At 41.6% G+C, this 20535-nt stretch overlaps 1 protein-coding gene across 1 annotated transcript in view; it reads left to right on the top strand.

The window, feature by feature from the left end:
- Positions 1–685: 685 nt before the first annotated feature.
- The window catches only part of tspan15 (tetraspanin 15), a 33235-nt gene continuing 13385 nt past the window's right edge, over positions 686–20535 (top strand). Inside the window, exons 1-4 of the mRNA XM_070963900.1 lie at positions 686–849; positions 11314–11499; positions 12255–12329; positions 16153–16248. Of these exons, the coding sequence (XP_070820001.1) occupies positions 760–849; positions 11314–11499; positions 12255–12329; positions 16153–16248 (447 nt within the window). The 5' untranslated portion in view covers positions 686–759. The remainder of the gene's footprint in view (positions 850–11313; positions 11500–12254; positions 12330–16152; positions 16249–20535) is intronic.

Here is a 20535-nt window from a genome sequence, read left to right as displayed (position 1 = left end):
TAGACCGAAGAAAACTTTAAACATGATACTTTTAAAAAAAATGCCATTATTACACATCTCACCATGTTCTCTCTGAGAATTGTTAAAATCAATGCTTCAGTATCTGACGCACAGGAGATACTCACTGGCAGACAAACAGATTTTTAAAATCATCACTTACTGTCAACATGTAATACAAACTTTTACAGCTTTTTGTGAGGTTTGCTTAGACTAACAAATTCCTGAATTCTCAGATTAATATCGCACAGGTAGGCTAGATAGTGTGAAGAACGGAAATGTTATGTGTTAGCAATGTTTTCATGCTTGTGTGATTGCTCAAACCTCTCTTGGAAAGGGTTTTATAATCCAGTCTCAGTGAGACTCTTACCTGTTAAACAGTGAGAAAGAGCAGGAAGTACACCGTGGCCAACACCCCTAAACAGAGGGAGCTTGGTACACAACCCATCAATCATCCGCTGAAGAAATCTCAGTGTTTTCACGGCGTAAACAACGTCGCCCTTAATTTTCAATTTCCTTCACAACACAGTGATGGAAACAATTATTTCAATCTAAACAGGTACACTATTTAAAACGATGAACGAAAATAATAGAAAAAAACATAAATACATAAAATATAATTTTTAAAAAAATCACACAAAACATCAATTTAAACCATGCACCCATCACGCCTACGTGCAGGTGTGGTGACGATGACAACGCGGAAGTGAGCTGTCAGCAGCGCAGAGAGCCGCTGAAGTCAACTGTCCTCAGTTAGACACGATGTCCAACAACAACGATATCCGATACTGTCAGAGGTTTTCCTACATCGTCCTCAAATTCATCCTGTTCGCCTACGCCATCGTCTTTTGGGTGAGAAATGTCATTATTATTGTTAATTAAAAAGGATCGTGCGCTCCATATGCACGATGTCCCGACATCAGGGGATTGTGTGTGTGTGTGTGTGTGTGTGTGTGTGTGTGTGTGTGTGTGTGTGTGTGTGTGTGTGTGTGTGTGTGTGTGTGTGTGTGTGTTTCAGCTGGGGCTGTGTATGTTGTTGAACTCCGTAGGGGGGAAAAAAAGAAAGAATATGTTTTGTTATGGCGAGAAAAAGACGGAGATAAAAGATTTGACATAGCAGCGTTCAGTTTAGTGATCTCCAGCTGTGCAGCGACAGGTGTTGTACCTGTGAATTAATGTTATTCTGCAGACTGGTGGCTTGGATAACCGTCTGTCTGCTACAGCGTGACCACACCCTCCATCGTGCACCTTTACCCTGCTCTTACCTGGCGGGTCCGTGCTGGGTAAACACACCGACAGAGCAGATAAGAAGAGTGAAAGAAAAGAGGAACAGCACATTCAGGAGGGTTTTTTTTTCTTGGAAATTCCAAAAAGCTGCATGTGCATGTTTTTTTTTGTTTTTATGTCCTTCTGTGGTCAGACTACCCCACAATTTGAGTCATGTGCGGCCACCATATGACAGATCAGCAACATGTTTTCAGTGAATGACAGAACGTGACATGACCGCAGTAAATTGCTCTAAATGACAGAGCTGGTCCACTAATTGTATCGTACAGACAGAAAACAAGCTCTGGTGAAAGGCTACACTTCTGTTTGTCTGTCTGTCTGTTTGTAAGTCATGTGAAATGTATGTTTGAAGTGCCTCTGTTTTGTCAGAAGGTAAAGTGCTGTAAAAGTAAGTTTTGTTAGATATTTCCTAAACCTCGCTTTATTATAATTTACATCTGACCTGAGCGTGCTACGCCTTCTTTTCTCCATATTTGAGTTTTTCTTCTTGCATTTTAGCATTGTGTTCTGGGATCCTCTCGGTTTTCTTTTTAATAAAGTAAACATATTTAAAACTCATATACATATCGTTTATGTCAGAATGTGCACAATAAGATCAACAGCAGCAGGGATGCTGATTGACCAGCTCAGTGTGGTTAACTGGTGGCTTCTGGCTGCCTCTGCATGTGTCCAGCAGATGTCCAGGAGCCAGGGCCCATTAAAGGCCCCAAACATCACAAGTAGATCATTTTGCATTGTCTTTGTTTAACTAAATTTGGAAGCATGCTTCCACTCCAAAATGGACTGATGGGACGATGATAAATTAATAGAGAATCATCATCAAACTCGTTGCTCCTTTCACGTCAACAGAGCTTTAGAGTGAGTTTCAGCTTGTCGTTTAATTGTCCGCCTGCAGCTTTACTGTTTTGCTGCTCTCATAGCACCATTTTCAGCTGCAGCAGGTGGATGTTTTTAGAGAGTGCCGAATGACCACCTGGCTAAATCTCTGCCAAGGCACTGGAAGCATCAATGAGTCCAAACTGATCTATGCAGCATGTCACTTTATTTTGAGCTTTTGGTCCATCAGACCTTCATCAGAACACACATCTCTGCTCCGATGAAGGTCTGAGTGTGTCTAAGTCTCCTCTATCAGGCTGTCTTCAGAGAAAAAGCTGTAAACACCAACTGTGTACAATCTGCTTAGCACCAAACATCAGACTGAACACAGAGTAAACAACTAGCTAGTGCACATAGTGGAGCATCTATCAGTTTAAGAGGCAGATATTTCCCTCAGGAGTTGGTGGAGACCAAAAACAGAGCTAAAAGGGAGTGAATATTGGACTCCTCCAAATGAATGCTAATGTTTCTCCATAGGTACTGGAGGTGTCAATAAGCAACTGTGTACTAACAAGTTCCATTTCAACTTAAAAGGCGATGCTTTGTCAATGTAATGTTCACTGCTGCGCCTGAGTTATTCAGCTGTTGCTGTTTGCAGTAGTGAGGTCAGGTGAGGTGAAACGTCTAAATCCAGTTTAGGTGGTTTAGTGTTTTAATATGTCAAAAACAAGGATGAAATGCCTTAATGATTATAATTTACTTGCGTCAGATTACTTATTTTAAATGCAGCCACTTTAAGTCATACAATTTGTTTCAACAAATGTCTTGAAATAACTTTAAAGTAAGGGAAACAAGATACTCGGTGGCAAGGGGGCTGACATCGTGCCAGTTTTTAAAGAATAAAGTCTCTGTGCGACATAGCCAAACCCCGCAGCTGCTGCCTCTCATAGATAACATGGCAGATTGTATATTTGTGCAGACAGATGGCTGATTGACACAACACTCACTGTACAAAGAAAATCACTCAGTTGTTTCCTCAGTGAGATATTTCTGAAATGTTTATTAATGAAGCGAGAGAGAGTGAGGCGGAGAGGAGCAGAGGAGTAAGTAACGGGTTTATTATGGAGCATGAATGCTGCCTTGATAGGGGAGTTGAAAAAACAAATATGAACAAGTTATATTTCCTTTGCTCCTCCTGAAGAATTTTGTTTATCCCTGTGTGACCGAGTCAAGAAAAAAAAGCAGTTTAGGTCATATTGTCGCGTCCTCCAGGAAATGTTGACAGTGTCAAATGTGCCCACACTTGGCATGAAGATGGCTGCTGCGTTTACTAAAATCAGCACCAACAGCAGTATTCTGCCGTAAAGTTTCATGAATCAGGTGTGTATGCGTAATTCAAACAAATCTTTAATTGGCTGCATTTTGACATTAGAAGTATTTTCCCACATTTCTTGTAATTAGTACTGCAAATTCTGATACAAGAAGCAGCTGTAAAGTAAAGTCTACCTTTGCTTTCTTGTATATCAACTGACACTTTAAATGACATAACGCGCTTTAAGATTATTACAGGCCCTTTCAGATTTTTATGTATTCCTCTTTTTTTTTTTGATGGCCTGTTCTCGCTGATTCACTGGACACAGGACAGGATGTGTGTGTGCTCTCCACAGATCAGCTGCTAAGGCTGCAAGCATTCGAGTGAACCAGCATATGTTGGAGGAACAATGTGCTGGAGAAGCTGAGTTATTTCCTGCTTACTGTAGAAAATTATTTAAGGCTTACAGGAAAAATGACTTAATCGGATGTGGCTTTATATTGTATGACCAGGGGTGTTACAGCTGACAACAGCTGAAACCAAAACTAAAGCATGGAAAAGTTTTTGCGGCGTGATAATCCCAAAGGTCATGTTTTAGTCTTTGAAAGTCATTCTGAGACAAGCTGCTATGCTAATGTGTGTTGTGATGTAATACATGAGAAACGGTGCATTTGATATGCAGAGCAGAGTTGGAATGTAAAGTGGTAAACGTTAATGTCAGCGTGCTAACAGGCAGCGACAATGCTAACGTGCTGATGTTTAGCAGATATAATGTCACGTTCAGTGTTCGTCCACTCTTTTGCTTCCACTGTCGCAACTGTTTTGAAACGCACACAAAACACCAGGGTCTTTTTTTAAGTTTCATTTTGAATATCTATCCCAGTCATTACATTGGAAATACACAATCAAAATCTGGAAATGAATTTACACTCCCAGAAGCAATGCAAATATGTCCCCCTGTCAGAGTGGCACTTTCATGCATGCAGGACGTCGTAGTCCATAGAGGAAAAATGGAGTGATTTATTTTGTGCTGAGATAGCAGGGGTGATATGAAGTCTGTGATGACCTGAGTCTCCTTCAGGCTGTTACATGTAAACGTGGATGCCTACGTCTCTTTCCCATTTCCGAGAAATATTTGGCAACTCATACAGTATGTGTCAGAGGAATGGAGGAGTGAGTAAGATGATGAAAGAAACTGTTTTCAGTTCAGTGCTCCAAGATGAATTTCTTTGCACGTCTACAGGGGAGTTGAGCAGAAAAGGAGGTAGCCCGAGAAAAAATAAAGTGCCTCATTTACAGATATCTGAAGAAATGTTCCTTGGGAATGTCAAATGTGTCTTGTAACTGCTGGAAGAACAGTGGAGCATTAGCTGTAAATAAGTCCCCAACTACATGGATCCCCTTGTCCCTCTGCGTGTGTTCATCATTTTAGTTTCCCATTTTAGTTACAAGCTGAGGCTGATGGCACTGACACACTGACAGTAGCAGTAGACAGTAAAATTAGCATTTTGAGTCATGTTTCAGTGTGGTGGACCAACCAACACACAGATCTACATGAGCTAATGTGGCTACAAAATGGCAACTTTTTGAACAGTTTGAATATCTGTTCAAGCTTTCACTAATGTGCCTCCTTCCTATTTCTTATAAGATATTTATCTACTGCTACACAGCTGGGGCTGCACGGTGGTGCAGGCAGGTAGTGCATGAAGGTCGCAGGTTCGATTCCCGGGTCGGGTCTTTCTGTGTGAAGTTTGCATGTTCTTCCCGTGCATTCGTGGGTTCTCTCCGGGTACTCCGGCTTCCTCCCACAGACTAAAAACATGCTCATTAGGTTAATTGGTGACTCTAAATAGGTGTGCGTGTGAGTGTGAATGGTGTGTGTATGTGCCCTGCGATTGGCTGGCGACCGGCCCAGGGTGTACCCCGCCTCTCGCCCGTTGACAGCCAAGATAGCCCCCCCCCCCCCCCCCCCCCCCCCGTGACCCCGAAAGGGATAAGCAGCATAAAAAATGGATGGATGGATGCTTCACAGCTCCCCCAATATAATGTGGAGGTACCTGATTTGCCACATTAAAATTAAATAATGGCCAACTGGAAGTAACAGCTGACCTGATTGGTCAGCCCTCATCTTCAGTGTCCAGTCACAAAGACAAAATTTGAGTCAATGAGGTGCCGTTACTTGTCTGAGTTTGACCATGCTGCAATCTGGCTAAATCAAATTAAAGAGGATCCTATTCCATGCATGCATTCCGATGCATATTTAATTGATTATCTTTACAAATAGACTTGATTATATAGTATTTTATCAGTTACTCTAGTTTACCAGTAACAATCCTATGAAGGATGTCACAGTCCTCCGGTAAGTCCCTTATGTAAGTGCATTTTGTCTGCTGTTTGCAGCTTGTCGGTGGGCTTCAGAGCCTCCTTTGAGTTTCAGCACAGCATCGTCTGCCCCACAGCAGTTCGTCAAGCACTCTAATAGCACTGCGAAAGCTGTTTGAACATTGTTGTAATAGGTTACATAAAACAACTTAACCTTGGCCCAATGCCCTGATATTGTCACTAAGTCATCTGCTGTTAAGTGCAGCCTGATAAACACAGCGCTGTCTGTGTTATTATATTATCTCAACTATTTTGGTTAAGACTTGTTTACATGAACAAACTTGATTTGTGAACTCTTTGTGAGGACAATCACTCATGATCTTCTTTACAAAGAAATTCAGAGTTGCTCTGTTTATTGCTCAAAGTGCCCTCCTCTCCTCTTGGCCGAATGGGAGTGAGTATGGAGGGGGCAGGCAACCAGCCAGCAGCGAGATACCATAACAGACAGTAAGCAGGGACTTGTAAGGAAAAGAGATCATGGTGCATTATAAACACTCCTTTCTTCTCCTTCCTTGCTCCTTTGTACAGTCCTCCTCTTCTTTGACGTATTGGCTGTCTCAATTTAGGATGGCTGAAGATAGATAGTGGGAGAGCAGACTGCAATTAACAACCAACGTGTCAAAGAATGAGGTGTTTGCAAATGAAAGACGCCGTGATCTAACTGTCCTACAGAGCTAAGGTGTGTGTGTGAGTGAGTGTGTGCCTGTGTGTGCGTGTGTTATCTTTGCTTCAGGGGAAATTTGAGGCTGAATTAATAAGGCTGACTCCACCTTTGAATTATTTTCACTTCACTGCTGGTGTGCAGTCATAACCAACACTGCTACAAGTGTGAAGACAACTAAACTGTATTTTAATGTTTCATATTCGGAAATGTGTTCAAACTGGTGTAATAGATTTGTTATAAGTTTGGTTTGCTCTGCATCAAGGAAAATAATTTTTTACTATGGCCCGACCTTTCTGGCTTCAGACATTGATCCTATTGGTTATTCTGACATTAGAGCGAGTCACCTGAGTAATTGCTGAGACCTTGAAGCACAGTTCCCTGTGTTCAGTGCTAATTAGCAAATAGTAGCATGCTACACACTAAGCCAAGATGGGGAACATGGTAAAAATTACACCTGCCCAACATCAACATGTTGGGGTTGTCTTTGTGACAGTAACGTTTCGCTTGGCAGTGCGGGTGGTCAGAGGAAAAGCTGTTAACTTCCTGTCTGACCACCTGTTTGTTGCTTCTTTGCTGCTGTATTTGTCTCTGTGCTCCCAGATCTGAGCGTTTGCCTTCTTGTACAATGCCAGTCATTACCATAAAGAATTATTGCCTGAAACATAAAATCCAAGTTCCAAAATCCAAGGCTTCCAGATGAATGTATAGAACATATGAGTGATTGTAAGGTTGCAGACTAACTTGACCCTCCTTGGATGTATGAAGGATAACCAAAAGAAAAAGAAAGTTACTATAAATGTTTCATTGGTGTTTGGCCAGTTATTCCCTCAGCTGCCTGGTCACATTACAGGCCTACATTTGCTCAAGAGCTGTTTAGCTGTAATTGAATCTGTGTGGCCTTTTTTAATTTTAGTTTTGCCTGGAGCTCATCGTAGGAATAGACTTGGTCATTTCATGTTGGCGTTAGGTCTTGTATTCATTGTCTACTTCAGTTTTTTGTGTACATTGACGCCTCCTTCAAGAAACAGAGTAGTATCTCCGTTATTATCTTGCTGCACTCAGTGCTTAACAGCAATGTCCTAACTTATCACTGCATGTTAGTAGACTGCCTGTCACCTGCTGTGCTGCTGATAGATGGCCTGTTTAGTCAGTCATCTGCTGATAACACAAACTTCTCATTTTTTCTTTAGTACGAAGCAGTTCAAATGATAACAGTTCACTGCGAGCTGTTTGGATTGTCATTAGTAACCAGGACATTGTTTGCAATGTTTTGAGTTCCACACATTGTCATTTTATTCCTTTATGAGAAATATCATACATTTTCATCCAGAACGATCTGCACAGTTAGATAATATTAGAGGTGAGTGGACATGTTTTTATTCTTTGTAATTTGGGTGAACTGACCCCTTAAGCTTTTCTTCACTAGCCTCATGTCTCTGTGAGGCATGGACAGTCGCTGATTGCATTAGCTGCTTCCAGATGCTAATTTCATGCATGTTGTAGAAGCAGCATTAACATATGTTGACGTGACACTGAAGACATGCAGATGAGTTAAGGAAGGTTCAAAACTCTGGACTGGATTGTCTGCTAATTATTTTAGACTGAAGAATGAAACTTCTGTCTCAGTCAGTTGTTCCTTTCTCATTCTGCAGTGAGCTCATGTCTATCTGAACTCCCGTCGGTGTTAACAAGGTCAGTGGGAAACAATTGGTAAATTTGCCAAATTGTGGACTTTAAATGAAAAGGTTTATTATAATCTAATTAAACTGACCTTTTGAGAATGGATCAAATTAACAATTTGAATTTCTACCAAGGCTAAATGAGCCTTGATGTGATGTGTTCTTCAGTTATCAGGGATGGTGTGCAGCTGCTCTGTAGCCGAGGTTTTCTTCGGGGTTTTAGCTGCTGGCTCAAACTGCACGCCTCACCATTCAGCCCTGATTGAGGCTTATGAAGGCTTATTAGAATACACCTGCACTATTAATAAAGTGAGACCTTAAACGTTCAATCACTTGTGGTTGATTTGTACACGTTTAAGAAGAAGGCCTGCAATTAGCCTCCATTAGCAGCGATACAGCACCTGTTGAGACTACTTTTACTCCTGCAGCACGAAACCAATTTAGGCATCTGATTGGTGTTCACTGCTATTTGAAAAGACATGGCACCATCATTATCGAGCTGATTGACTGCATAGTTTAGGCCTTCAGATCCTTTAAAAAAGTTCAGTGTCGCCGGCTCCGATGCTGCTCCCCCAGCACACTGCAGCAAAGAAGAGTGCTGAATGATCTGAGCCTCCTCAGGAAATAGTCTGCTCATCCCCTTCTTGTAAACAGTGTTGATGTTAGTTTTCCAGTTCAGTCTGTTGTCAAGGTGCACTCCGAGGTATTTGTAATCCTCAACCACTGCGACATTCTCCCCCAGAATGCACAGTGGTTGTGTGGTCTTCCTGTTCCTTCTAAAGTCAGTAACCATCTCCTTGGTCTTGGCCACGTTAAGCAGCAGGTGATTTCTACCAGACCATTCCACAAAATCATCCACCACTGCTCTGTGTTCCTCCTCTCGTCCATCCTTTATACACCCCACCACTGCTGAGTCGTCCGAAAACTTCTGTAGATGCTGTGATGAAGAGTTGTACTGAAAGTCTGAGGTGTACAAGATGAAGAGAAAGAACGCTCCCTGTGGTGCTCCTGTACTACTTTTCACAGTCTCAGACAGAACGTTGCCCAGTCGGACAAATTGCGGTGTGTCAGTAATCCAAGAGATTGTGGGTGCGTCGACTCCCATCACTCACCCAGGAGCAGCAGCTGGATGGTATTAAATGCACTGGAGAAATCAAAGAAGGTGATCCTCACAGTGCCGCCGCTACAATCCTGGTGGGCGTGAGCACGCTGCAGCAGGTGTATGATGGCGTCGTCCACACCCAGATGGGGTCGGTAAACCAACTGTAGAGGGTTCAGTGATGATTTCACCTGCGGTCGGAGGTGGGCCAGGCCCAGCCTCTCCAGCACCTTCATCATGAACGTTGTAAGGTCAATGGGTCTGTAGTCGTTGGGGCCAGATGGAGATTTCTTCTTTGGAACAGGAACCACGCGGGGGGGGGGGGGGGGGGGGGGGGCCGTTGTGGACAGTGGGGAGGTGTGAAGGGGCGGGGGACTGTAGGGCCATTCCTGGCTGTGAGCTAAAACTGTTGAAAAGCAGTTAAGCTCATTGGCCCTCTCAAGGCTGCCGGCTGCTGGTCTGTCTTTTGCCTCGAGCCCCGTGATCTCCTTCATTCCTGTCCACACATCCTTCACTCTGTTCTGCCGGAATTTGGCCTCTAGCTTCCTCTTGTAGGCATCTCTGCTCTGCCTCAGCTGCTCCCGCAGCTCGTGCCGCACACTCCTCCGTTCTTCTTTGTCCCTCGACCTGAAAGCTTGTTTCGACTTGTTCAGGAGACTTTTCAGTTCACTGGTAATCCAGGGCTCGTTGTATGGGAAGCAGCGTACAGTCCGGGTTGGCTGTGTGTGTGTGTGTGTGTGTGTGTGTGTGTGTGTGTGTGTGTGTGTGTGTGTGTGTGTGTGTGTGTGTGTGTGTGTGTGTGTGTGTGGCCACTCCAAACAATTATCTGCCTCACAGTATTAAAAATTCTAAAGACAGGCTTTAATTGATTAGCAAATTATGTAGGAGCAATTGAGTGAAAGAGACAGTGATGCAGTGAGGCTGTGTGTGTGCGTGTGCGTGTGTGTGTGTGGGTGTGTGTGTGTGTGTGTGTGTACACCCCCTGATTGTTCCCAGTAGATTCACTGTATCCAAAAACTAAAGTAGTTCAGAGAAGTGAATTAAAGGAAGCTGTCATTTACAATAACAACACTGAATAATCTGTTATTGCAGTCCACTCTAGTCGGGTGAAAATGCAGTTTATAATTAGACACGAACTGGCTGCATGGATGGTTTCTCATCTCCCTCTCTAGAGATCGCAGGCCAATGCTTAGGGAAGTGTCACTTTTTGATGGTTAGATTAGGTCGACTGAAGATTGAACAAAACTAAAGCCCTATTCACACAGAGCAGAGACCTCATGATTTAGAAATTACACACCCACGTCTGTGTTCCATGAGGTGCATTCAGATGTGATAAGCAATATCTGTATTTCACTAACATTTACTGTTAAAATGTAAGTCATCTCCTAGATATGATGTCAAGGCTCTGAATAGCATCAGCGTTTCAGGAGCGGAGCATCTGAGTTGTTTTACCAACTCTCTGCATGTTGCATGCATGAATACACATTTGCAGCTCATGAAATGGATGCTTTATGGCTGACAACAGAAAACAGATGTTAAAAAATATGACACCAAGTCACAGGGATGTCAGTTTGCATGGGACAAAATATTATCACATGATCTCTGTGTTTGCAGGTCATTTGCAGGAGATTTTTTACTTACCAAATAATAGACGTGGCAGATTTGAACCAGATAAAGATAAATTATTACAAATTACTGGAGGTCCTCAGGTGATGCTAGTCCCCTGTGAATACTGCATTAGAGGCTGTGCAAGCACAGCACAGTGGTGCTTTGAGCTAAATGCTAAAGTCGTCATGCTAACATGCTCACAATGGTAATGTTAACATGCTGATGCTAAGCAGGTGTAATGTTTACAAGGTTCACCATCTTAGAGCATCAGCGTGGTAACATTTGCCCCTTGTCTCAAAACACAAAGTACAACTGAGGCTGATGGGAGTGTCATTAACTCAGCATGTATTTTTTCATGAACCGAAGTATAGGACAAATTGAAGACCCGATGCTGGCGCTGCATTTGATCCTGAGGGGAGCTTGAATTAGTGAACTAACTCATCCTGACTGCTTCTCATTGTGTTTCCAGTTGATAGGCGGCTTCATCTTGGCCATAGGCATCTATGCTGAGGTGGAGAGACAACGCTACAAGACACTGGATGGAGTGTTTTTGGCCCCAGCTATAATTCTGATCCTCCTGGGTGTCGTCATGTTTATTGTTTCATTCATCGGAGTCTTGGCTTCGCTGAGGGATAATCTAACCCTACTGAAAGTGGTGAGTGGTGTGCTGAGAGCCAGGTAATTTATCTTCTTTACACAACAAAGTGGCTGCTGAGGATGTCTCTGTAAATGTTAGATGTATAGTTTTTATAACGACACACTTTAAGAAAAATGCATGCTTTCACTGTGTTTACTTTCATTTTTGCAAAGCAGCATAAGTAAGGAACCATTGTGTTAATATTTACCTCTATTGGTACTTTACTTTTAAAACCTGTTTTACAGCAGCTCAGTTATAATGAAACAGTACATTAGTGATTCAAGATAGAAATAGTGAGAAAGTCACTTAACTGGGCATGAGATGCATCACCTGCATGTCATGTCAGAGACCATATTTACAGTATGAGGGACAAGCTTTGTGTTTAATCTGTGGCTTTTGAATAAAGGTGGTTGGTCCAAATGGTAGTTCAGACACATAGTATAGTTCATGCCATCATTTAAAGTAGAAATCATTTCATGTTAAACAGCAGTTAATGGACGTCATGTGAGCATATTCTTCCCTCATACGCCAAAACAAATGGAGACATGCAAAGAGAAGGTGGTCGGAGAAATAAAGGCAGACACTGCTACAAATGCAGCAACCGCAGCAACTTCTTTGGACCTCAAAATGAAGCACAACTCACTTGTGATATACCTGCGCCTCTGTGTGCATCCAGCCTGTTGAGAGCTGTAGCTTTGAGCCAGTGGTGAAGATAAATCCTGGAATTTGAAGTATATGATGACTCTTCCTCTCTGTTGTCTGTTGGGTCACAGTTCATGTACACGCTGACTGTGTGTCTGATCCTGGAGCTGCTGGGAGGAATATTGGCGTTGGTGTTCCGCAACCAGGTGAGGTGTTGATCAGTAAGTTGACAGATAGTAGCTCTCCAGCCTCAGCAGGTGGGCAGTTTTTTGCATTTTGGAGTAAAATGTTACCTCTTGCAGTGGGGGAACAGGATAAGAGTCAAAGCTTGATACAGCAGTGAGCTGATATTCACGTACTGACATCAAACACTGCATGTCTCATCTTGACATTCAAGGTATTGTGAATGATGCAGGTGTTATGGATCAATGAACCATACCTAATTACATCAGCTCGCATTTTGAAAATCAGCATGATTTAGTGGTCAGAGAAAAGGAATGACATTATGATTGTCATTTTCAAAACCGACGGCCGTCAAATGACATATTTCAGACACATTATGAACTAAACCATGCAAGTTAAGAAGCTGATAATATCTTTCATTAAATGGAGACTTCTCTGGCACCACACTGGAACCTAATTTGCTCATATTTCTAGTCAAGAAGTGCACATTGTATTGAGAATGAATCTGTTCAAAGAGCAGACAGGATTATTATTTGTATGATATCAGTAAGCTGATGGAACGTTCTGCCTCCTGACCCATCTTTCTATTATCTCTCTCCTAATCCTTCCCTCACATCCTTCATTTGTTTCTGCTATTGCCTTGCTTACTAACTCTCATTTCCCTCCCTGCAATAAAACCAGAAATGTTCCTGTGCACAGCAAAACAGCGTGCTTGGCTGCAGGGTGCGAACTACAGGGGAGCCAGGGGGAGCTCGGCTCCCCTTAATGACACATGAGGTCCCCTGAAAACATGATTTGCGAAATTTTGGGGGTCTCTAAAATATTGGCAATATGCTATTGTAATGCTGGTAGCTTTGTGACTTTACCAGCTATTACTTAAATGACTCTCTTTCGGGTCATGGGTTAGAAATAGCACAGAGACAGCTTCTATGTCAGAACATGCATCTTTTCAATATCGACCACGAACTACTTCTTCAGACCAACAATGCACTGCTACAAAAACTCAAAGATCATCCCGCTGGTGCGATGTATCAGTCCGCTGACTTTTAGCAATCTTAAACACAGTGTGAAAAGGGATCAACATAAAATTTACAACAATAAATAAATAAATAACATTAAAGTTCATCAACATAAAAATAAGTCCTCCAATGAATTGAAAAAAAAAAAAAATCTCTTCTTACTCTATTTGCATTTCTACGTTTCTGTATCATCATCGTCATTGATCATGCTTTAATTAGGCTATTATTGATGTATGATCTAATGAAGATGCCGGCGTGCATGCTGTTCATGCAATCACCATCGAAGCGTGCGGTGCAATGTCAAAATAAGATAAGCAGCTTCCTCCCAAACAGGTAGCCATCGTGAAGCAAAGACCTTAACATGAGAGAGCCTAAATATTAATTATCTGACATGTAAAGACCAGAAGTTATCCGTTGGGAGATTCCATCGCTGGAAATGATTGAAACATCAAGTGCACTAACCAGACCAGCAGTCTGGACCACCTGCCAGTGAATCCTGATTAGGCAGCGTCTTGTTTGCTGTTTCGGTGGAACGTCAATGAACTCCACTGCTGTAACGCTTCTGTTCATGTAAAGCAAGCAATTCCTCCTGCTTCTCCCTATTAAGAGCCTTTCATGGCAAATGATTTGAAGCCTTTCGTTATGAAATAGCTACAGATGCAGCCTTAGTCACCACGGCTGGTGATGGTGCGAGTTAATTGGTCATGAAAGATATTCAAACATGGACGTTGTTTCTGTGTTATGTATATAATAATTCTAATATTGTAAGGGAGGAATGGTTGCAGAGGAAGCCAAAGTCTGAAGAGGGTTAGTTTGGGTGAACAACAGGTGGTCAAAGTAAACACTTCTAACTGTTAACATATCACACACAAGGCAGGAAGTCCAACCCAGAGGAGTTCAGTGAATCAGGTGCAAGTTATGAAAATGAATGAAAAACTTTTCCCAAAGCAAATACAATGAACATGCTCTCACTCACCTTGATTTAACTTTGAATGCAAAGCAAATGTTTGTGTTATGGGCTCCAACCTATATTTGGTGACAAAATATACAGTATTATATGTCTATTATCAGCCACTGTAAACATTGAGCACATGACAAGTACCTGATTTTTCACCGTGAAATCAGATAATTATTTCTCACCATGAGTCTCTAACACACATAATTACGTGAAAGTAGAGTTACTGAAGCGTTCATCATGGTTGCTGCTAAGCTTTGTTTCATCACACATGTGCCTGCTGTTTCTGGAATGAGTCACAACTCATCATCAACGCTTTCTTCTCTTGTCCTTGTTTTTGTCTGATTTTATGGAAGTCACTTGAAGACGTAACAAAGAAACAAAAAAAAAGAAAAACCTCGAATACAAAGTATGTTTGTCTTTTTTTACATGACTGTTAAAACTGTTGGTGCGCGATGCATTAAACTGTATTATTTCTGTCAAGTGAAAAGTTTTTATGAACTGTATGTAAAATCAACATTTTAGGAAATATGTTCAATTCATGTGACTTAAGTCACAGAGTAGATTTATTGGATCATTAAACAGAAAAAAATCACACCTTTAGAAGTGAGGAAGTTGTAATAGAGTCTTGCGGACTGATGATTTATGATTATGGTGCCAAATTGATGTGATTATGACCGTCTACCAATGAAATCTTCAATCCATCAGTTTTCATTAATGAATATCTAAATGTGGCTCTGTGGAGAAAAGCCTATCAGTATCAGTCTGTCTTTTCACCACATTTGAATGCTTTCAATCATCTCATTTACATTAAACATAATGGCCTGTCTTGGAATTACTTGTTCAATAATATCATGTGATGTATTTTAATGTTTATGTCTCTGTTTTAAAAGAAAGCTCAATTATCCACATTATGATCGCACATTTCAGTGTGTTACTGAAAGTTTTATTTAAAATACAGCAGAGACCCAGCTGCTAATATGTCATATCTTTATTTTACTGTCATCTCACTTACATTGAGATTACAAAAACAAAGCAGTGCATGAGGAAATGTGCTCACTCTGATAAGATTACTTGCCTGCATGAGCAGATTTTTATCAAGATGGATTCTTATTTTCAGGGTCTCCTTTCCATAAACACGATGTTTAGGCTGATAATGCCATATCAGCTTATAGTGAATTCTTCAATAATGGTCCAAGTCTCAAAGGGAAATGCCTCAGTTGACTCGCTGCAAGTGTGTAAATCTGCTCATTGTAATGTGGTTTAAACGTGGCAGCCTTGCCTCTATAGACTCAGTCTGTAAACCTGATACCTTCAGAACAGGAAGAAAAGAAATTCAGTCAAAGGCTCAGCCCCTTTTAATCTATTTGATTCCCATGAGGGGAGTTAAAGAGTGGGGAGTTAAAAGAGTGAAATGACGGTGAATCGACAGGGCTGAATCGGGTAAGAACTATTATATAATACTATTTTGTCGTCATTTCCAATGAGGTATAAATGATGCTAATGTACCACAAATTAAGAGTGGACTGAAGTGAAATTAGTGGAGTAAGTGAAAACATTTAATGAAAAACTCTACGTGTACGTAGTTGAGTGCCAAGTTGCAAATATTTGTTCTTTACCTGTGGATCGACGGATGCGTTGACCTAATGTGACCCCGCTGCACCAGATTGTGACTGACAGATGAGAGCTGTCAAACTGTTATGTTTTAATATTCCAGTCCAGTGGATCAGTCACCTTGACTAGCATTTCCTCTCCAGAGCTGCTGGTCTGACACATTGATTGTAGATCAGCTGTGTCATACAAACAAAACAAATGTGGTAACATGACCTCCTCCTTCCCATTTAACACACATTTGGTTTCTTCCTCTTACAGACGGTGGATTTGCTGAACAAGAACATCCGGAGAGGCATAGTGAACTACTATGATGACTTGGACTTCAAAAACATCATGGACTTCGTACAGAAGAAGGTGAGGTTATGCCACTGAACATCCCTCTGAACAGATAAAAGGTGTGTATTAGCTTTTCAAATATGTGACAAACCTGTTTAGTATTAAACAGCTGAGACAGGATTTGTTGGGGGAAAACAGCACTATTGGTGAACTTGAATGATCACAGCAAGTTGTGTCCAAAATAATCAGAGAACTGCGCAGAGCCATCGCTGTGCACCTGCTCCCAGAATGCATCATGCTGCCACACAGCCTAAAGCTGAAGATCTCATTACCAACTTTTATCAAGCACATGGGGATGTCGTATCTGGGGGCAGCAGACGGGTCACACGTTGAAATTAAGAGGCAGCCTGCAACAAAGTCCACTGATTAACAGAAGAGAAAAGACAAATGATCTGTCAGTCAACAGGCTGCATGCCATACACTAATTAAGAAGTGTGCAGTGACCATCACCAGCATCAGTGCAGCAGGATTGTGGCTTGATTTAATGATATTTTGGGTGGTTGAAGGCCCAAAATCAGTTTCTTGGCTGGTTGTGTGGGAGGTAATTTGATGGTGTAGCAAATGGATGCTGTAGCACCTGCCTCAGTTCACTATGGAACAGGACAACCTTTAAATACTGGAATCTAAAAGTCTGAGCTTCCACACATTTTGCAGACTTACCAGGCACGTTTCCCCAAAGTTTTAGAAAAAGTTTCAGCTCATTGATCAGCTGACGTTTTGGTTCACTCTCACCTCCCTCATAGTGTCATTTTCAGCATAAAAGCACTAAAACCTCCACTGTGCTCAGCAGAGAGACGCAGTTAGCAACAGGCTGGTGAACACAGTGGAGCATTTGGCATCCAAAGAGCCAGATATTTCCCTCAGGAATGGATGGAGACCAAAATAGAGCTAAAAGTATCTGGAGTACTCCAAATGAGTGATGATGCTAATGTCGCTCTGTATCAGCTGGGTGTTGACAGGGTAAACTAACAAGTTCTCCATATAAGGTGATAATAGCCCATGGTGTGTTCACAGCTTGGTTTTCTCACTGCCCCACAAGAGGCCAAATGAACGCGTTAGTTGATCAATAGACTTTGGCATCAGTGTCAATTGATGCAAGGCTGCCAGGAATAGTTGTTGTTGCTGGAGAGATATCAAAAACTGATGCTGGTGTACTCCAAGTTGTGGTCAAAAAATGACTTTGCCATTTCTACTTCATTATCATTGCAAACAAACGCTTTGTCAGCAGATTTTTAATGTTTATCTTGTCATGTGATTTTCTGAAGACGTTAGCTTGCTGGGTCTCCGATCTGCTTGCTCTGATAACAACAAACGGCGCTTCAGTAATGATAACAAGCCATTTGGCAGCAGCAGCATGAAGCTTCTTCTACAGTATATTTTCCCTGTCGTTAAAGCTGCTGATTAGCTCCAGCTTCCTGCTGTAGGAGAGATTTAAGTGTTTTCCTGGAGGATGAAAAGCAATCAGAAACCCTATGTGGGGAGTAATGCTTTTCGCACATGTAAATGGGCTTAGTGGATTTACTGTGTTTCTGTTTGTGAGGACAATGGCCTGAATGAGCCATGGTCATGTGTTTCTGTTGAGTAAATGAGTGACATGGAGACTTCTGTTGTGTGTGGTTTTATGACCACATGGGAGTTTTGGGTGTGTTTGTGTGAGTGGCCAAAGCAACATGTCCTCATGCCTGAACGACTGAATAGGTCGATTACACATGCCATATCAAATGACGTATCTGACTGTTGGAGATTACCTCCACAGGTGTACTGGACCCTCACCCTCACCTGGTAAACATTGTGAACAGTCAAAGCCACAGAAGTATATTAAACTTCTCTCTGGAGCTCTCTTTTTACAGCCCACCTGTGAGCTTTTTGTTCCAGGTGTAGCCCTAAATTGTATCAGGTGTGCAGCAACAGAGAATTAGAAATACTTCCTCCTGGAGCCCCAGTATAAATCACTGCATTAGTGGCAGGTCATATCATATCCTGTCTTATGTTAATTTGAAGCTGACCTTTCTATCCGCTGTGCCGCAGTATTCTAATGGAAATGTGATATTGATTCCAACAGAGCCTCTGTCTTCAGCACTGGGAAAGACAGTGAGCCTTTCTTTGCTCAGACTTACATTGCGTAGTTAATCCAAAAATGATCATAATGTTAACTACTGCAGTGTCTTATTGCAAGAACTCATCAGAGGAAATCCCACATAAACACCACGCAACACAAATAGTTCAGACTATTTTTTTATTTTTACGAGTTCAGTGTTGTCACAGGCATTGCATCAGGATTTTGTGGTTTATATCAGAAAGTCTTACAGCAGTGCGAACAACAAAGCCAGTCAGTCATTTGGACAGACAGTGACTGCATTTCCTCAGCGCTGTGTGGTTGCTTGACACAAAAGTGGCCATGCATATTTATAAGTTCATTTCGGATTCATCACAGCGGGCATTGGTGGCATTTAGGCAAGCGAGGCAAAGCACTTGTATTTACATAGCACAGTGTATTAGAAGAAAGCCAGTGCAATTGACGTTAAAATTTTGTACAGCAACAAACAGCGTGTGTATGTGAAAATATGATAAATAATAGACGAGAAAATACAATAACAGCAAACAAAAATGGCAAAGCACATTAATAAACCCTACACACACTCAGTAACAAATCAAATTCTGTGGAAGGAGGGAGGTTTTTGAATGTTGTTGACATGCAGTTTTTTCATTTGAGAGCAGAATGAGAGAGCACAATGACTAAAGGTAACTTCACACATCTGGATCTTATTCCAGGTGCAGTTACAAAACCACTGCATGATGACCTGAAACTGATTGAACTTCAGTCAGTGTGCAGGTCAGAAAAGTGCCCAAAACTGCAGTTCCTCAAATGGCCACTTCCATACTTAATATGTTATGATGCACAATGACAGATGAATGAATGCCTGCTTTTGTTACCTTCGCTGCCATTTTGACTGTAAGCCTGGCAGATATCCGCACTCTGCTGAGTACGCTCCTCTAGTGGAGTAAAACAATGTCATCTGTAAATTTTAATACATAGATATATACAGAATTAGTGAAATGTTTGATGTGATAGTCATACAGCTTGTACACAATCTATGGGTAAAACTACAACACATGCTTTGGCTTTCTGGTCATAGTCACACAAATGTTATTTATGTGAGTCATAGAGGAAGAACTGCTTCTTTCATAATTCATGTTTAACCACCTGCCGGGTGGCACCATTTAACCAGACATATGCAACTGTAGGAAAACACCAACACAGTGAACACCTACAAAATGATCAGAGTGTGGTGACTGTTTGCTATGGATGGCTCAATGTTGCCCTCTCAGAAAAACGTATTAGTCACTCTGCTTGTCTGTTATCGACACCTGGCTGGCTCCATCTATTACACCTCCAGAAGCCCTGATTGATTAGTCTGATCTACCTAGTGTGTTCAGCCATCAGATAGGAGGCAGGCTTAATATTGATAGGAATATGTCATCATTCAGGTGGTACAATAAATTGTTTGGTCAGGTTGTATTACTGCAGGTCCTCTATTGCTGCTTCCTTCTCTTGACAAGAGCTTGATTTTGCTGAAATTATATGCCATTATCCTCTAGCGGTACACCACTGTTAGATAGAGTTCATGCTTTTTTTGTTTTTTTCCCATTGGCATCTCTATTTTGCAATAGAGCATCTATAATAACACTTGGAGCTTTAAGAAAAAAAAGCTGTATGTGAGCTGAGCGTTAAGGGCTTCATACAGCATAAAACAAATATAGGGGAGATGAATTTTATGATGTTTCTACTTGACTTGTTTCAAGTGAAAAGAAACATACCTTTTTTTTCTTACTTGATGTAGTCCATGAGCTGATGTGTTAAACTAATTTAAACTGCACTTCTGCATCTGTCCATATCATCCATCAGCACATAGACCAGACATTATTTAAATGCACGGGGTCTTGTCGATATTTTGACATCACAAATGTGTCTAATGTGATGTAATGTGATTTGCACCCTGAAGTATTAGCCCATCAGGCATTGCTACACTATCAGAGACTTCCCAGGCACAATGCACAAGGAAAGGTATACGCAAGGTGCTGTAGATATGCATAAATGTCAGCATATATCACCCAAAAGTACAAAGTCTGTGAATGCATCACCTTTGCTTGTTCCAGTGCATAGGGGGGTTTTCACACGCTGAACTCTTCATTTGTGTAAGGAATAGTGCTGTCTATCGATTAAAATATTTTATCGCGATTAATCACGTCATAGTTAACTCGCGATTAATTGCAAATTATCACACATTTTCATCTATTCAAAAT

This window comes from Chaetodon trifascialis, chromosome 1, assembly GCF_039877785.1.
Source record: "Chaetodon trifascialis isolate fChaTrf1 chromosome 1, fChaTrf1.hap1, whole genome shotgun sequence".
Taxonomy (NCBI): Eukaryota; Metazoa; Chordata; class Actinopteri; order Chaetodontiformes; family Chaetodontidae; genus Chaetodon; species Chaetodon trifascialis.
Note: the sequence above shows the minus strand (reverse complement) of the source record. Positions and strands in the feature narration are given on the sequence as shown.